The sequence below is a fragment of the Artibeus jamaicensis genome, unplaced genomic scaffold (assembly GCF_021234435.1).
Source record: "Artibeus jamaicensis isolate MK-2021 breed Jamaican fruit bat unplaced genomic scaffold, CSHL_Jam_final contig_588, whole genome shotgun sequence".
NCBI lineage: Eukaryota > Metazoa > Chordata > Mammalia > Chiroptera > Phyllostomidae > Artibeus > Artibeus jamaicensis.
In genome coordinates, this window is record NW_026521895.1 from 3,029,176 (window position 1) to 3,044,916 (window position 15,741).

Sequence of the window (15,741 nt, forward strand, 5' to 3'; positions counted from 1 at the left end):
ACTTTTGTTTATTTGGGAATATTGTGTCTATTGCCTCAGTTTCATTAGTTGTAACCTGTCTGTTCAGGAATGTCCCTTGTAGAGGTTGTGTGGGCCCTCTTCATTGTAATTGAGTCTTGATTGCTGTTGGCCCTTTGATGTGTGGGGTTGTCCCTCAGGCTTGTTAACGGTGAGAATCAACCCTGACCACACTGTAGGAGCTGCTGCGCAGGTGCTAACCACATGAAGCAGAATTTGCCTCATCATGGTCTGCTGTCTGCCAACTCTCCCTTTGGATTTGCCTCTTCTGACACTGTTATCCTCTGATGTTGTTGGAAGCTGGCCAATGAGTGTGGTGGCTCTGTGGCCTCTTGGGAGGGATTCTGCTGCAGGCCAGTGTCAGATGCTACTTGTGACTGGTCTTTGGCAATCTGTTTGGAGCTACAAAATGAGCTAAAGTTTTTGGCTGCCTTGCTGGGCCTGGGTATTCAGGAGAATGACCAGGCTGTGTACCTAGTCTGATTTTTACTAGCACTGGGCCCAGGGTCAGTTCAGCTAAAAACCCAAGGCACCCCAAGGCCTGCCTCTACCTGCAGTTGGCCTAATAAACCAACTGAAAGAACTTTTGTTGGTACTGGAGTTGCATGAGGTAGGTTTTTAGTGAGTCATTGGGGAGGGAGGGTTGGGGGGCAAATGATGATCACCAGATTGATTCAGGTTCAAACTCAGTGCCAGTGCTGGGTTTGAAGCCACTCAGTAAATACCCCAGGGGATACCAAATCTAGCTGTGTTCGTCTGGGTGCTTTCACACCTTTGCAGTGGGGTGGGGTCTTAGAGCATCGTTAGAATGAGGCCAGCAGTGTTTATCAGGCCCAGACAGGCCAATATTTGGCCATCGGGAAGGAGGGCTCTGTGGTGGGCGATTGTGCGAGGGGAAAATAGCCCTGTCCCTAGAGTCATACCACTCAGTCTGTCTCACATTCTGCCAGAAGCCCAATCTCATCATGCCAGGGGCACCAGGAGTTGGGAGGATGGGGCTAGTGACCTGAGTCGTCCTTCTCAGGCTGTCCCCTATTCTGCCCAGACTTGGCAGAGTGGAGCCACTAGGAATCAGGAAGGTTGGGCCGCTGGGAGCCTAGAAAGTGGGGCCCGCAGATCCCTGGTGAGGGTGAGGTACCAGTCAGGTTCGTGGGAAAGAGAGAGCAGTGGCTCTCGCCACAAAGCCATACAACTCAGTCATTGACACCCTCAGAGTCTGTCCAGTCCTCTGCACCTCCAGCCAGGCAGGTGATTCCTCAGCATGTTGCAGGCTTCACAGGGTGGGGCAACAGGGAGTCCAGAGGGTGGGGCTGTTGGATTTTCCCAGGCTGATGCCCATGGTGGAACGTGCTCCATCCAAGAATGATGGTGTCTTCAATGTGGGAGAGTGATTTAACACAGTTATCCTGGTGGTGTTTCTTCAGCTCTCTCCCCAAGCCACAGCCTCAGTCTTTCTTCACGTGACTGTAGTAATCTTCACCCTCCCTTCATCGGAGACCAGGGTGAGTGTGTATAAACCAGATTTTGTTCGTTGGCACTTTAAGAGGGCCCCTGTGTCTCTAGTGGACTCCCATGTCTCCCTGGCAGGGGACAGAATCTCTGCTGATATTCACATCTAGGTGTTATGTAGGCACCTCTTCCCAGTGCTGTTCTGGGCTGGGGAGCCCAGCTTGAGGTTGAGACACCATACTGCTTCGGGAAACTTTGCATCTGAGGTATTTTTCCAGAATCTTAGCTGCTGCCTGTGGTTCAGCCCTTTTCACATCTTCATTCCTTCTACCAGTCTTTATGTGGCTTCGTCTGTAAATCCTTGGTTATAAGACTTCTCTCCAGCTAATCTTCAGTTGGTTATTTAGGTAGATTGCTCTACATTTTAGTTGTAATTCCCGTTTGGTCTTGGTAGTTTCCACCTAGTCTGCTGCTGTCTTGGATTGACCATCTTGCTAATGTTTTATTTAAATACAGTGGATAAAGCACTGAATATTTGACTAAAATAACATTAGTTACAAATTTATGCTATACTAAGTAGAGTCATATAATTCCTTTCCTTTGGTATTAAAATTACCATAATAGAATTTTATGTTTTTGTGGTTTTGAGTTGTCAGGAGTCAATTTTTTGTGCATATTTGTGTTTTCTTTTAAACAAAAAAGTTGCCATAACTACTTCAACCTCATTTCTTGGTATTTTTTTTCCTGTAGATTTTTTAAAAACAGGATTAATATGTAGAAGATTATGGTGGCTCTTCCCTTTTGCTCTTAACTATTTTTTATAAGCAATATGAAATCAGCTATTACTTACCAGGCAAGTTTCAGGATGTTGTTTGTGCACACATGCATTCACCAATCTGTTCTTTGCACTGCTTAAGTTTACCTTTGTTTTCTAGACATCAGTTGTCTTGCAAGTAATAATTTTTTGTCTTTAAGCTTATTCTTTTTTATTTCTTTGCTTTTTCACTGTGCTACCCTTTGCTACTCTAGTTAGAACAATTCACAGCTTTATTTTTTTTCAACACAAGTTTTTTTAAAAAATGCTTGGCTATGTTATTAAATTTTTCTGTCCTATCAGATATAATTTTATCATTAAAGTATACCCTATGTGGTGGTTGCCAGAGGGGAGCGGGGTTTGGAGGATTAGGTGAAAGGGGTAAAGGATCTTAGAAGTACAAATTGGTGGTTATAAAATAACCGTGGTGAGGGATGTAAAATACAGCATCGGGAACGTAGTCAGTAATATTGTAATAACTATAAATATTGTCAGTTTCCTGGGAGAACACTTGGTACAGTATGTGGTTGTCTAAACTATGCTGTACATCCGAAACTAATACAAAATGATACTAAATGTCAACTAATAGAAAAATAAAATTAAACATTTCTACTTTTACAAAAAGTATTATTAGCTTTATTAATATGAGGGCAAAGTTCTTAGATTATGTTTTTCTTAAGAATTTAATAAGTTAATATGGATTGCTGATGTAGCATAGTTATTAGAGTACATGAAAAGTGCATTTTCTTTTTAAATCAGTATTACAGCTGTATTACAAGTAGTATTACAGTATGCAGATTTGACAAAATTACATAAAAGTTTCAGTTTTGAATAACCTATTAATAGTTTCAAGTATTTCAAGTTGGGATATTCACTTAAAGCTTTTGATTTAGCTTTTTACATTAACACTACCCAAGAACATAGGTATATCCATAAGGGGAAAAGTGATAACAATTGTGGTTAGAAAGAGTCAAGGTACAGTAAATAATTTGATTTCTATGTGCCATTCAAATACACGAATTTTTTAAGTTTAGTATGTATAGCAGTCATTAAGGAAAAAAAGGCTTTTTATATGTTCACTATACAGAGTAAGTTAGTGAGGCCCAGAGAGTTTACAAGATTTGTGAACCAGAATATAATTTGTTAAAAGTTTAACATACTTGTATGTTGACATACTGTTTGTAAGTATGTTTTCCCTAAGATCCTACTATTCTGTTAGTGTTATTGATTGGCCTAGCCTATGTATTTCAATGTAATTTTTATTTAGTAACAGGGTTATATAAACTCCTAGTTGTTATTCCATAACAGGATGTTAAACTCCCTAAATAACATGGCTGTTTTAAAAGTTAGTAGAGGGAGGGCAATTCTTAATAATCAAAATAATACTAATTGACCTATTTTTCTGCTGCTTTTTATGCTATTTTCTTCTAGTTTACGATAATTTTTTCCAGGTAGAAGTATTTATTTGAAACAAACACAGGCTTGTTATGTTCTGCTAAAAATAACTGGTATGTCATCTTTAGCAAATGCACAGCAATGTATATTTTTACTCCATACTTGTCACTGTTTTTATCTTGTAAAAAAAATCACCTCTAAAATAAAATTCTTCAATGGAATTTGACAGTTTATTTGCTTATCTTAGTTGTAGACCAATGAAAAAAGGTAATGTTGAACCATGTGGCTCGAGAGGGTCAGAGGTGGTGATTCTCTGAATGACTTGTAGAGAGTATTGGAGACATTGTATTTTGGAGCTTTGTGTATGTATTTATTGGCCTAGAATGCCTTCCATTAATTAGTACAGTTATCTGGTGCATGCAGAATCAGTGTGACAGAAGATGCATGAACATTTTCATCAATAAAATGGCACTGACCTTTCCAGCTTGCACTTTTGAGTAGTTCGCATGTAATTCATTTATTTGCTTTTATGATGCTGGCTGAATAATTTTTATTAATGTTTTTATAAAGATGCAGTGATCTATTTTTATAACATTCTATTTCTAATGTCAGTCCTTTGAAAGAGTATCAGTTATTAAAAGAATAACCTTCAAATTTGTGATTGACAGAAATGAAATACCATTCAACTATTCTAAGTATCAATGTTTAGAAATTTATGAGATGATGAGCATTTGGAGTTTGAGTCGTAATTACAAAAACTGAGACTGCACCTTTAAAGTATTTTAAGTATATGCTTTTAGTACAATTTTATTACAGTTTTATAAAGCTATAACAGTTTAATACCAACAGCTTGTGTTACCAACTGCTGATTTTTTTTTCTTTTAATAATATGCTGAATGTAGATAAAGATGACCTCTCCCCAACTACTGAGGTTTGGGATGTAGACCAGGGGCTAATAAGTAAACTGAAGGAACAGTACAAGAAGGAACGAAAGGGGAAGAAAGGGGTGAAGAGTAAGTGCAGATTCTCTTATTTTTGTATGACAATCTTTGAGAAAAAAATTCTTCAGTTTTGGTTTTCTGGGGTGTGTGTGTGTGTGTGTGTGTGTGTGTGTGTGTGTGTGTACTTTTTTGTTTCATAAAGGGGACAACTAACTTTAAACTTTGTTATATGGTTTAAATTTATTTGAATATAATTTGGGATGTGTTAATGATCAAGTGAAAGATCATTTTAAATACGTAGATAAGAAAAAGGAAAGATTTCAAGGATCTTTTTGGTAAGCTTTAAAAGTTTACCAAATTATAAGAAATAATGGCCTTGGAATAAAAAATAATAGAAATTTGTTTAAAAAGGAAAAATATAAATTTCTTAATTTTTGTTATATAAGGATTATAGCTATATCCAAATTGTAGCCAGGCTACATTTCTTAGTTTGGGAATTCTTAATAGGAAAGCCTTTTCCATAATTTTTGCTTTGTGGTCTTAATATAATCACAAACAGCAGCAGGAAAATGAGAAAAAAAATCTTACCTGAGTAGTATTTTCATGGCTACTTTGGCAGAGAAAGGCCAGAGGGGAGGGTAGTGGAGGCCATAGGATTTGTTTGGTTAATAGCTGAGTGTGTTTTGTTGCCTTGGTGTATTTTCCAGTATGTGTATCCTGACTAATGTACTATAAAAGTATAAATTTAGCTATAGCACCTCTCAAAGAAGTAATTCATTTTATTTTGTGAATCAGACTTTAAAAAGCCACATGAAAAATATATTCTGACCTGTCTCAGTGTACAGGATAAAGTGGAGAAACGTGAAATTTATTTTTGAAAAGCTTTATTTTGAACTGGCCATTGATTCCTCTTAGTCCTTCTTCTTACTATGAAGGGGAAAACAGTGGATGACAAAGGCAGAAACTATATATATTTGTTCTTTCATATTCCTTTTTCTGTGATAAATTAGTTTATAATACGGCGGGTGGAATGAAAAATGGTGTAAGTCTCCTTCAGTAAAGCATTTTCTCAGTGGTTTAATTTATTGTGGATGCTAGTAAGTGCAGTTTTGGGGATTTATCTGCTATATAATTTTTTATGACTTTATGCTAATATATATTATTGCATGTGAATAAAAAGAAGTTCTGTTCTTTAAGAAGTTTCATGCTATATGGTGAATTGCTTATTTTAAAACATTTAATTCTGTGCAGGGGCTAGGTTCAGCTCTAACATCACTTACCCATATATTTCATGCATGTTGAGGATAAAAGTACTTTTGCATGATTAACTATTTTAATAGAGGCACAGGGTCATTAGTTTTAGGGGTTAAGTCTTTTCTTAAAGAAATGAAGTAGCTTAACTTAATATTACATTAGTTGTTTTATGTGTTAGTCATAAATTGACTTATCTATCAAAGGTTTCTTTAGATAGTGTTGTTTTTAATTACAATACCTCCTTTTTTCCTGATAGAATATAATTAGATCTATGACTTTTTGAAGTTCAGGAATGAGATGTACATCAATTTAAGGTCTCTTAGTTGAAGATTTTAAAGTTTCCTAAAAAATTTTTTTTTATTTTAATAACATGCCCATTTAAGAAATACTAGAAACAGATAAACTAAAATCCTCATAAAAATTTAATTTAATTAATTTTTCTTTATTGGATCATGGCATATAAAGTTTTGTTATTTTCCTACTTAGTTAACAACTTAAAACATCATTTTATATCAATAAATAGTCCTCTGTATAATGTTTTCAGTTTAAAAAAAACACAAGCTGCCTTGTTGTTAAACAGAACATTGGAGAACCTAGTATGTTAAATGATTAAACAAGAACTGCTGTGATAAAATCAGAAGCAAGGGGACCTAGGAGCTATGCCTTAAGATTCTCATGTCTCAATATGATTTTATCATCCTGAATTATATAGTACTATTCACCCAGCCCACTTTAATTTTGACTTTGTATCTGTTTTTTGAGTGAACAGACTTTGCCTATTTATAATCATAAATATCACACACTTCTTGTTGTTCAGGTAGTATAAGAAATATAGAGAAACATAAAGAGCACTGGCTGGTGTAACTCTATTTGTTGGGGCATTGTCCTGTAAACTGAAAGGTCACAGGTTCTATTCACTGTCAGGGCACATGCCTGGGTTGGGGGTTTGGTCCCCAGTTGAGGTGCATGAAAGGGGCAACTGACCGGTGTTTCTTTCTCACACGTCGATGTTTCTCTTCCTCCATTCTCCTCTCTCTAAAATCAATGAGCATGTCCTTGGGTGGGGATTTTTTAAAAAGAAAGAAACATAAAGAGAGAAACTCAGCCCTGGCCGGTTTGGCTCAGGGGATTGAGTGACAGCCTGTGAACAAAAGGGTTGCCCGTTTGATTCTCAGTCAGGGCACATGGGTTGCAGGCCAGGTCCCCAGTGGGGGGCATGTGAGAGGCAAACCACACGTTGATGTTTATCTCTCTCTCTTTCTCCCTCCCTTCCCCTCTCTAAAAATAAGTAAATAAAGTATTTTTTAAAAAAGAATCAACCAGTGAATACATAATTAAGTGAACAACAAAATCAATGTTTCCTCTCTCCCATCTTTTTTCTCTAAAATCAATAAATTTAAAAATACTAAAAAAAGAAAAGAAAAAGTCAAAATCATCTGTAGTTCTACCACTTAGAGATTGGTATTTGGCATGGTATATATCTTTCCAGCTTTTCTAACTCTGTTTATACATAAGTCTCCTTTTTCATTTTTTCTACAAGGATATCACATTATTTTTTTAAATCAAGAGGGAGGGAGAGAGAGAAACATTGATTTGTTGTTCCATTTATTTATGCATTCATCAGTTGATTCTTGTATATGCCCTGACCAGGAATTGAACCTGCAACTGTGGTTAATCAGGACAACACTCCAACCGAGTTACCCACCCAGGACTATCATACTATTTTTATCTCATTATTTCTTACTTAGTTTTATAGTCATTTTAAATAAAATATAATTTTAGTAGTTATATAGTATTATATTTTATTGATCTAGCCTAGTCTCCATTAGTTAATCCTTTGGAATGTTTCTCATATTTAATGTTTCTGTAAACAACAGTATCTTAAGGTTACCTGTGTACTTAGATATAAAGATGAGGTTTCCAACAAAATATCTCAGGAATGAATTGGGAAATAATGTTTTTTTTCTTTTTACGCTTTCTTTGTGAATTTAGATAAATAAAAACTTTCTCCTCTTGAATATAGAATTCAGTAAGAAAATAATGGCTTTGAATCCCTGCCATAGAGATAACACTCAAGGAAATAAAAAAATAATTTTTAAATTGATGGATCATAAACTTCAAATGGTATTAATCTTTGTAGATCATTATATTAATACTTAGATTATCTATCTTGTTGATTTTTATTCTGACATTTGCCAGATATAGCTTTGTATAAATTAAAATAATTCATAAAGTGTAACCTTTTGATTTTTTTCCTTTATTCCAAAATGTGAATGAATCATACTTACTGGACCATAGCACTAAGTTTCTATAGATTTTTCCCCAGCTTCTTAGGAGGAAGAAAATTATTTGCTAATAACTTTACCATATGGAATCAGTAGATTTAATCCAACCTAAATACTCTTTCTTTTAATGGAAAGAAAAGTGTAGCAAGAATGTCATCTTTTTAACTTTGTAAAGACTCAACCATGACTTGACTCTTAAATAGAAAGTCTTCTAAAATCAAGAGCTTAAAAGCTAGTACTTACCTTCTGTTCATTCCACTCTACCCTTGTTTTTTGTTTTTTTTTTTAAACCTGTAGCAAAAGAAAATTACTTAAAAGTGACACCTTGCCTTGGATTATAGGTACAGTTCACTATTAATTTCTTGCTAAATGAAGTATAGTTAAGAGCTCCACTTTATCAGTTAATACATCTAAAAGTCAAGACCATGAAACTGAACAGATTTGATGTAGTTATTTTGATCTTAGGCTTTAAAAGAGTTAAGCCTCCTCTTTCTTCATATATATATATATCTTTTTCTTTCTGTAATCATATACATTTATTATTTTGAACAGTTCAGAAAACTGAGTGTTTTTAGTCATGCTGCTCCTTAAATACTTTACAGTATGTTACCAGAACACAAAGACATTCTCTTACATGACCAGAGTACAACGATTGAAAATCAGGAAATTAACAGTGGTGCAATAGTGTTGTCTAACCTAAAACTCCGTTTTCTTTCATTTTTTAATAATTTCTAAGCTTTCTGTAATTGAGGAAGGGACTGAGAGGCAAGTTCTAAATTGATTTTCTTAAAATCTTGGTCTGGTAGGATTTTTTTTTAGCTTTCTATGATCTCCATTTTTGCTGTATTTTTGAAAAGATTTTATTTATTTCCAGAGAGAGGGGAAGGAAGAGAGAAAGAGAAGGAAAGAAACATCAGTATGGTTGCCTCCTGCGTGCCCCCAGCTGGGGATCTGGCCTCCAACCAAGACACTGGGAATTTGATTCCCTGACTGGGAATCAAATGTGCAACCCTTTGCTTCACAGGCTGGCACTCAATCCACTGAGCCACACCAGCCAGGGCCAGTTTTGTTGTATTTTATATCATAAAATATGTAAATCAAAATCATAACTGTTAAAAATCACACAGTGATTTGAAGTAAGTATGAAGTATCTGAAATCTGGAGTCTCTAGAATATTAGGGAAGAGTTTAAAATAAGACTTCCTAGACTTTTGGCCAAGATGGAGGCATAAGTAGAAACACCATACCTCCTCGCACAACCAAGTTTATGAACAACAAATATTTAAAAACCAGAATGCAACCAAAACAGAGAGAAAATTAAACTATACCGAAGTCCAACAACAATGAACCATTCATCCAGATTGGTAAGAGGGGCGGAGTCAGCTTCTGGCAGAGAGGGGTCATGCAGGAAAAAGCAACCAGACTGACCCAGGCTTGCAGGTGGCAGTTGGCCGATCCCAGGCATGGGGTGGCAACAGGCATATCCAGTGAGGGCACAAGGCGGCTGGCTGACCACAGTTACATATTCGTGGGCAGATAAACCAGGCAAAGGAGCAAGCAGTGAGACAGACCACGCAGGCTAGGGCCCCAGCGATGGGAATTAAAGCCTAAAAGCACCGATTGGAAAACTTTCGGGGGTTGAGGTGCCAGGACAGGCTCCCAGACTAAGAGAGAGTTCATTAGAGAGACCCACAGGGTTCCGGAGGGTACACAAGCCCACACATCTGGGAACTAGCACCAGAAGGGCCTAATTTGCTTGTACGAAGCAGCAGAGGGGACTGAAATGGGAGAGAGAGTAGGAAAAAAAGCCACTGTTCCTCTCTGACCCCACCACCACATACAGTGGCACAACCCAGTGATTGGGTAGCCCTGCCCTGGTGAACACCGAAGGCTCCGCCCCTCATACATAACAGGCACAAACAGACCAAAATATTATGGCTCAAGAAGAACAGCTCAAAGCCCCAGAGCCAATACTTCTAAGGGGCAAAGAGATAGCCAACCTATCAGATGCACAGTTCAAAACACTGGTGATCAGGATGCTTGAAGAACTGGTTGATTTTAATCAGAAATTAGATGAAAAAAATGAAGGCTTCACTAATTGAAATGAAGCAAAATGCACAGTGAAACAGTAGTGATGGGAAGGAAACTGGGACTAAAATCAATAGAGTGGACCAGAAGGAAGAAAAAATGACCAAACAGAAAACAATGAAGAAACAAGAATTCAAAAAATGAGGAGAGGCTTAAGAACCTCCAGGACATCTTTAAACATTCCAACATCCAAATCAACATCCAAATTATAGGGGTACCAGAAGGGGAAGAGGAACAGCAACAAGTGGAAAAGTTATTTGAACAAATAATGAAGAAGAACTTCCCCAATTTGGCAAAGGAAATAGACTTCCAGGAAGTCCAGGAAGCTCAGAGAGTCCCAAAGAAGGTGGACCCAAGGAGGAACACACCAAGGCACATCATCATTACATTAGCTAAGATTCAAATGAAGGAGAGAATCCTAGAAGCAGCAAGAGATAAGGGGACAGTCACCTATAAAAGAGTTTTCATTAGACTGTCAGCTGATTTCTTAAAAGAAACCTTACAGGCAAGAAGGGGCTGGAAAGAAGTATTCCAAGTCACGAAAGGCAAGGACCTCCACCCAAAATTGCTCTATCCAGCAAAGCTTTCATTTAGAATGGAAGGACAGATAAAGTGCTTCTCAGATAAGGTCAAGTTCAAGGAGTTCATCATCACCAAGCCCTTATTATATGAAATGTTAAAGGGACTTACCTAAGAAAAAGAAGATAAAAAAGATGAACAGTGAAAGGACAGCAAACTCAGTTATCAACAACCACACCTAAAACAAAAGCAAACTAAGAGGACAGCTAGATCAGGAGCAGAACAATAGAAATGAAGATCACATGGAGGGTTAGCAACAGGGGAGTGGGAGGACAAGGGGGGAGAAGGTACAGAGAATAAGTAGCATAGACAGTAGGTAGAAAATAGATAGGGGGAGGGAAGAATAGTAGGGGAAATACAGAATCTAAAGAACTTGAGACAGTGGTCATAAACTAAAGGGGGGAACGGTGGGGAGAGGGAGTGTGCAGGGTGGAGGGGAATGAAGGGGGAAAATGACACCACTGTAATGGCATAATCAATAAAACATTTAAAAAATAAGACTTCCTTTGATATTTGTCTTTCAGTTTTAAATATGGAAATTTTAATTTGTCATGTTTTTCTTTGACAGATGCTCTTAATTCTTATGAATTAATTGTTATTCCTGTGCTATTTTATGCCTATAAAGTTGAGTCCTATTAAGAAAATTAGATTATTTCATTTCTTTCAAAAGATATAGAGGCTTTTTTCATTTCAAAGATTTGAATTCTGAGAATATGCATGTTAGTGATATTCTTAGTGATATCTTAGTGATAGACTTGTCATAGTGTTCCTAATAATTCTAATTTATCTCAGCTTTTCTTTATTTTCTATATATATAGAATAGGACTTATCTGTCATCCCTCTTCTTTCCTTCACTGGTGTTTACAGAGTTACTATATACTTCTGACTTGATTATCAATACATTGGAAAATGGAAGATTTAAATTTTTAGTACTTCTTTTAATGTAAATTGTAAATTAGTATCTCTGGATCATTTTCCAGTTTTCTTTTATAAAGTTTCATAAAAGTAATTTGTCATTTGCTATTCCAGATTCAAAATTGCAAACTGTCACTAGAAAATGTAATATTTTTGTAAAGTGTAACTTTAGTTCAAATATTTGTTTATTATGCATTTTAATACATTTAAGGAGAAATTCTTTCTTTGTAGCAGTAACTTTCAGTGGGCTTTAAGAATCACCATGGCACTCACTATAAAATATCTTTGATGTTTAAGCTGCTTTATTTTAGGAGAGGGTTATAAATTTAAAGAGCCCATAAACTGTTCAGTATTCTCTCTTCTGTATCAAATGAAAGACAAGAACACAGTTGTTTCATAATAAGAGGATATTATTTTTAGCTAAGAGATGCAGTTCTTTTATATTCCTGGCTTTAATTTCACACTTTTAAAACAGACCATTCAGTTCTTCAACTCATTTTTTTACAGACCTAACAGACATAGCATAACTAAATTCTTATTTTAAAATAAACATTTTCTAGGCCCTGGCTGGTGTAGCTCAGTGGATTGAGCGCGGGCCTGCGAACCAGACAATCGAGGTTCCATTCCCAGTCAGGGCACATGCCTGGGTTGCAGACCAGTTCCCTGCAGGCCAGTTCCCAGCAGGGGAGGCACAAAAGGCAACCATACATTGATGTTCCTCTCCCTCTCTCCTTCCCTTCCCCTCTAGGGATAAATAAATAAAATATTAAAAAATAAAAATAAATAAACATTTCCTAATTGCCAGCTGAGAATTGATTACAATTCAGAATATATGGTTGATTAACACAGGGAAGGAACATTTGAGAAAGGGAAGACATTAGATTCAGTAAAAAAAGAACTATTTTGTTCTGGCTTCTGTGGCTCAGTGGATTGAGCACGGGCCTGTGAAGCAAAAAGGGTCGCTGGTTTGATTCCCAATCAGGGCACATGCTTGGGTTGTGGTCCCGGTCCCCAGTAGGGGACATATGAGAGGCCACCACACACTGATGTTTCTCCCCCATTCTTTCTCCTTCCCTTCCTCTCTCTCTCTGAGGATAAATAAATTAAAAAAAATTAAAAACCCTATTTTGCCTTGGCTGGTGTAGCTCAGTGGATTGAGCATGAGCTGGGACCCAAAGGGTCACCAGTTCAATTCCCAGTCAGGGCACATGCCTGGGTTGCAGGCCAGGTCCCCAGTAGGGAGCACGTGAGAGGCAACCACACACTGATGTTTCTCTCCCTCTGTTTCTCCTTCCCTTTCCCTCTCTCGAAAAATAAATAAATAAAATCTTTTTTAGAAACTTAAAAAAACTGTTTTGCTTAGAATAATAGAGTATATAGAAAGATAAATTTCATATGTCAAGAATGTGTAAGTGTGTAGGTTTAGATTTATTAAAGTACTTACCACAACAGTTGTTAGTCTACAGAGTTGGCTTACACACGGCATAATTAGTATGGTTTTTGTTGTCCTGTAATCTAGAGGATTTGTCTAGACTTGGTGGTTATGGTTAAGAGATAGGTGGGTTGTGTCATAATTCATAATAGTAAAAATATTTTGCTATAAAATCAGAAACGGGTACTCTCTTTCTGTAGATTGGAGCAGTAATTGAAAATCAGTTTTTATTTGTCTTCAGTTATGTCCCTGGATATTTTTATAATATTATCAAGGGGGACCCAATAAAACCCAGAATCTGTTTCTTAAAAATTGTGTGTTTATTCTTACATATTTAAACTTCAGTCACCTTCAACATACTCTCCATTTGATGCAGTACACCTATCGAGATCATTTTTTCCACTGCTCAAAAACAATTTTTGAACTTGTTGATTTTGATGTCTTCCAGTGCCTCTTTTTGTTTGTTTGTTTGTTTGTTTTACCTCTTCCACATCAGCAAAACATTTCTGTTGGAGGACATTTTTCATCTGGGAAAACAAAAAAAGTTGCTTGGGATGAGATCTGGTGAATAGGGAGTGCAGGGCACAGAGGTCATCTCATTTTTGGTCATAAACTGACCACTCAGTGCCATGTGGGCAGGTGCACTCATAAATCACCCATTGTGAAATGGGCAGGCAAGTTGAGTCTTCAAAAAATATTCACTGAAGCCAAGTGCAGCCTCTCACAACAACGCAAGCTGGTACACTGATACAGATGGATTCCCATCTAATGCGGGGAGGCCTGTCCCATAAGGGGCCTACCCTCTATAAGATGATTCTAGTTTTCTTCAGTCTCCCATCATATGTTATTCTATTATATATCATTATAATTTTCTTATTGCTAATGACAGTTCTAATTTTTTTTACATTTATTTAGGCTATGGGATAGATTTAAAAAGAAAATTAAGATATAAATGTACAGTTGAAAGATGCTACACAAAGTAGGTGCTAAGATAAGGCTGTTATATCTGGTTATGAAATCTGCTTTAATCCTTTAGCAGCTTTTGAGAAAAATAAAAGCAGGGACTTTACATCTTTTCCTAAACTTGACACTATGTTACAACTTGACATTGCATACTACAGCCAAACAGGCTGTTTGGCTGTAGTATGCAAAAATAATAATTATTATAGTTACAAATTCAGGACCCCAAGGTTGAACAGTAACTTTATGTTGTCTCTGACTTTTCTTCCATGTCTTTCAGTCATCTTCACATCTGTAATGACAAAACTTTTCTTGTCTGTATTGTACAATATTTGACATTAGCTCTTATATGATGAAGTTACTTATAGGATAATATCTAATAAAGTCAAATTTTATGGAACACAAGTATAGAGTGAGCAAGGAAAAATCAACAAAGGCTTCAGAGAGGAGATGGAAGTCATTTGGAGGATCAGGTAGATTTGTGGTAGAGCAAGGTGCGTGCTAGAGGAGAGGGCCTTCTGTGTGTGTGCATGTACACATTTTTGTGTATGTGATGGAAGTATTCTCACCTTTGTGAGGTGTAGGTGAAGATAGGTATGACAAAGTAGGGGACATACAAATTGGCTGAGTGTTGATACTGTGGGGAAACTGCTTTAACTTGGAAAATTAGGGAGATTTCTATTGTGGAGCCTTAAAAGGTGAAGTTAGCTAGGAAAAATAGAATCAGATCATGAAGTGTATGCAAGGTTAGCACAAGATTTTACTTAGTCTTAATCCAAAGAATGTTGAAGTACCAGTGGTGGATTCTGAGCGGGGGAGATATAATAAATGTGATACTCAAATTTGATGAGAGACAAAGCTGGGAGACAGGAAAACCAACTAGGAAATCTGTTACAGTGTTTCATAAGAATGAATGCTTTGATTAGAATAAAATAGAGGTTAATCTGAAGAATAATTAATTTAAGGGAGGCTTCTTTTTAAAACAGCCCCTTACCCATTTTATAAGTTAAAGAGGAATTGTTGGCATGTAGTTGCAGAATTTTAAGGACAGAAGAGAAATCAATGATTATGATACTCATAAGTAGGCAAGTTATAAAGGAGAGCTATTTTGTGAGAGAGGATAGCGTTTATTTTCTTTCATGTTGAATTTAACTGATGGTTAGACATTCAGTTGGGAGTTTTTTTATTAGAGAACTTGTTTACAGTTACTCCATTGTCAGAGGGAAAATCCTCAAATAATACCATTATAATTATTTTAGAAAATTATTGATTACATAGCAGTCTAATTAGTCCATTAATGTTGACACAAGTAAATACATGTAATTCATATTTACCTCATGTCACATATTTACCTCATATGTGTTACCTTAGACTGTCCTAGTTTAATTGTTTTTACTTTATATTGACTATACAGCATTTTCTTTTGTCATATTTTTTTCTGACATTCTTAGAACTCTTTCAAAATACATAAGACAGATGGGCTCTTGTCATTTCTGCAGTTCAAAGTTAAAGCAACCCCACAATACTGCAGGTGCTTTTTAGGTTTTCTACTTTGGCCTGAAATCCAGACAGCAACTGAAATTCTCCCTTTTTAGTTTATGGCCTGTGCTTT

At 36.5% G+C, this 15,741-nt stretch overlaps 1 protein-coding gene across 2 annotated transcripts in view; it reads left to right on the forward strand.

Moving 5' to 3' along the window:
* The window catches only part of STRN3 (striatin 3), a 118,270-nt gene that overhangs the window by 77,732 nt on the left and 24,797 nt on the right, over positions 1–15,741 (forward strand). The window contains exon 8 of one of the 2 annotated variants that reach the window (XM_037161630.2): positions 4,579–4,689. The exons of the other annotated variant lie outside the window; for it this stretch is intronic. Within the exon in view, the coding sequence (XP_037017525.2) occupies positions 4,579–4,689 (111 nt within the window). The remainder of the gene's footprint in view (positions 1–4,578; positions 4,690–15,741) is intronic. 2 annotated transcript variants of the gene reach the window in all.